General features: G+C 33.9%; 1 protein-coding gene across 1 annotated transcript; it reads right to left on the bottom strand.

The window, feature by feature from the left end:
* Positions 1 to 222: 222 nt before the first annotated feature.
* Positions 223 to 1,376, bottom strand: LOC145057161 (putative aquaporin TIP-type RB7-5A). The gene is made up of 3 exons (XM_079004946.1): positions 1,184 to 1,376; positions 839 to 1,089; positions 223 to 750 (listed from the first exon to the last, which is right to left on the bottom strand). The coding sequence occupies exons 1-3, from the start codon at positions 1,308 to 1,310 to the stop codon at positions 376 to 378; spliced, it is 753 nt and encodes a 250-aa protein (XP_078861072.1). The 5' UTR covers positions 1,311 to 1,376; the 3' UTR covers positions 223 to 375.
* Between the last annotated feature and the right edge of the window lie 1,197 nt (positions 1,377 to 2,573).

Genomic DNA, 2,573 nt, shown 5'->3' with positions numbered 1-2,573 from the left:
ATATAAATTTATGACAGACAGTTTTGTCCGTCATAGATCATTGCTATTTTATGAAATATGACAGACTTTAACGACAGACATAAAATGTTTGTTAGAAAACTGTTGTACGTCATAATTCTCTGTCAATGAAAGCATTTTTTCTAGTAGTGCTCTGTATTCATAATTAGCTTTGTTTTATAAGTTACAAGCATGAATTTTTCCAAAGTAAGAGACCAAATGAAATAATTGCAAGTTTTAAGACTATGTATTTCGGTGTAAACATGATTATATTACAATTCATAAGTTTACACTCAAACAATAAGGATGTTACATCCTTGACCATTAAAATATGAAATACAAACCCAAACAAAAAGGAAAAAATAAAAATAAAAGTACTTAAGCATAGTCCCCTGAGGTTGGAAGTGCCTCGTATGATCCAATGAAAACATCACCGTAGATTAATCCAGCCAACCCACCACCAATAAGTGGGCCGACCCAGTAAATCCAGTTTTGTGAGAAGTCTCCACTAACAACAGCCGGGCCGAATGACCGAGCTGGGTTCATTGAGCCACCACTGAAAGCTCCAGCAGCCAAAATGTTGGCTCCAACAATAAAGCCGATTGCGATGGGTGCAATGGTTCCGAGTGATCCTTTTTTAGGGTCAGCAGCGGTGGCATAGACAGTGTAGACTAGAGCAAAAGTTATGATGATCTCAAACACGACTCCTTGAATACTGCTCATGCCACTAGCAACTCCGTGTGTTGGAACGGCCTGTAAAATACCAAATACATGAATAAAAATCCAAGATTTTGAATAAAAAGTTGTTTTAGCAATGAAAATATGATATAAGAAAGCTCACCAAGCCACCGGTGACAAATTGTAGGAGGAAACATGCAACGATGGATCCAAGAAGTTGAGCAATCCAATAAAATAGACCGGTTATGATGGTGATGTTACCACCAATAGCCAATCCGAAGGTGACAGCTGGATTCAAATGGCCTCCGGAGATGTTGGCTGCTATTGAAACCCCAACAAAGAGTGCAAATGCATGGGCTATTGCCACTGCAACTAATCCTGCGGGGTCTAGTGCTGCATCTGCTGTGAGCTTACCTAAAAAGTTTATAAAACTCCATTATACGTTAGATTGTAATGAAAAGAATGCATGTTTTCATTTTATATGGTTTAAGAAAGAAATGTAACATACCATAAGCAATAGCTGACCCGACACCCGCAAACACGAAAAGAAGGGTGGCAATGAACTCAGCCAAGTAAGACTTGACTGAACCTGCGCTAAAAGAGTCACTAATGCTACCGATTGTCAACTTCACCATTTTTAGAGCTCTTTTAAGCTAAAAGTCAAAGGATGAGATGGGTGACTTGGTAAAGTGTGATTTGTGAATGGTTTCAAGAATGTGTTATATAGCGCTTAAATTCAGAATATTAAAATAATAGTCCGGTATTTAAGTTTTAAATATGTGGCTATGACGGCTCAGTTATGTATATAGAATTTGAGGTGGCACCGACCTTGGGGCCAAGGTGGCTGAGCCTGACTTTGTTGCCACCCCACCGGCCTTGATTACGAAAATACTTGTTCGTTTGTAATGGAGGCTGGGAATATTACAACTAATGTGTTAATATGGTTATGATTAATCAAGGGATCTGGTATTACCTATTTACAACAATTTGATTTCATCAAATAAATCGATTTACAATCTTATTTATTTGAAAACTTTTTGTTTGATTTTCGACAACTCAGCATTTCCCATTTTAATTTATGCAAATTATATAAAGACATTTTCTTATAAAAAGACCATCATGAGTTTTAATTTTCCATGAATTAAAATAATAATATGGGAGTTGAAGCTTAATGATTGAATGGACGGGTCACGTTATATCCTGATAAGTTTTGAAATATTAAAATAGCATAAAATAATAGTTTAATGGGTTTATAATTTAATTAATGACAATTATGGCGCATTTTCCATTTAAAATGGAGCAAGTAATCGAGAAGTGGTTGTCATGTTTAAAGTAAGTACATGCTATCAAGATGAGTACTATTTTAAATAGAAAGAGATTTGTTCTAATTTTGAACGTAGCTTCATCAAATGAACTACGTTAAATTTTAGGTTAAATTTTTTGTTTTTTTATTGTTATTCGAATATTTATATCATATTTATGTTTAATTATCAGAGTCCTTAATACCAACAAATTTAATATTTGCACAAAGAAAACATATATATATATATATATATATATATATATATATATATATATATATATATATATATATATATATATATATATATATATATATATATATATATATATAGCAAACAGTCACACAGACATACATCACGTACAACAATAGTTGCAAAGACTTCAAGCACATACAATCCCTAGTGTCCTACAATATAATGAGCAAACACATCTCAGTCTGTTGTTAGTCAAATAGATGTTTGAGATGCTGAACCGAAGAATCCCCGTAGTAACCAACCAAATAAAACCCTAATTAATAATTAGGTCATAAACCATAATCAGGAATTTAATCAACTAATCCGAACCCCTATGGTAGAAGACCATTTTACCCTTCCCTT

This window comes from Lactuca serriola, chromosome 6 (genome assembly GCF_051521515.1).
Source record: "Lactuca serriola cultivar US96UC23 chromosome 6, Lser_US96UC23_V15, whole genome shotgun sequence".
Lineage (NCBI taxonomy): Eukaryota > Viridiplantae > Streptophyta > Magnoliopsida > Asterales > Asteraceae > Lactuca > Lactuca serriola.
Note: the sequence above shows the minus strand (reverse complement) of the source record. Positions and strands in the feature narration are given on the sequence as shown.

Excerpts from the sequence above, each read along its gene's own strand:
- LOC145057161 (XM_079004946.1), bottom strand. The coding sequence starts at position 1,310 with ATGGTGAAGTTGACAATCGGTAGCATTAGTGACTCTTTTAGCGCAGGT. Across the intron at positions 1,090-1,183 it reads CGGGTCAGCTATTGCTTATG|GTAAGCTCACAGCAGATGCA; the intron begins GTATGTTACATT and ends TAAACTTTTTAG. Across the intron at positions 751-838 it reads AATTTGTCACCGGTGGCTTG|GCCGTTCCAACACACGGAGT; the intron begins GTGAGCTTTCTT and ends GGTATTTTACAG.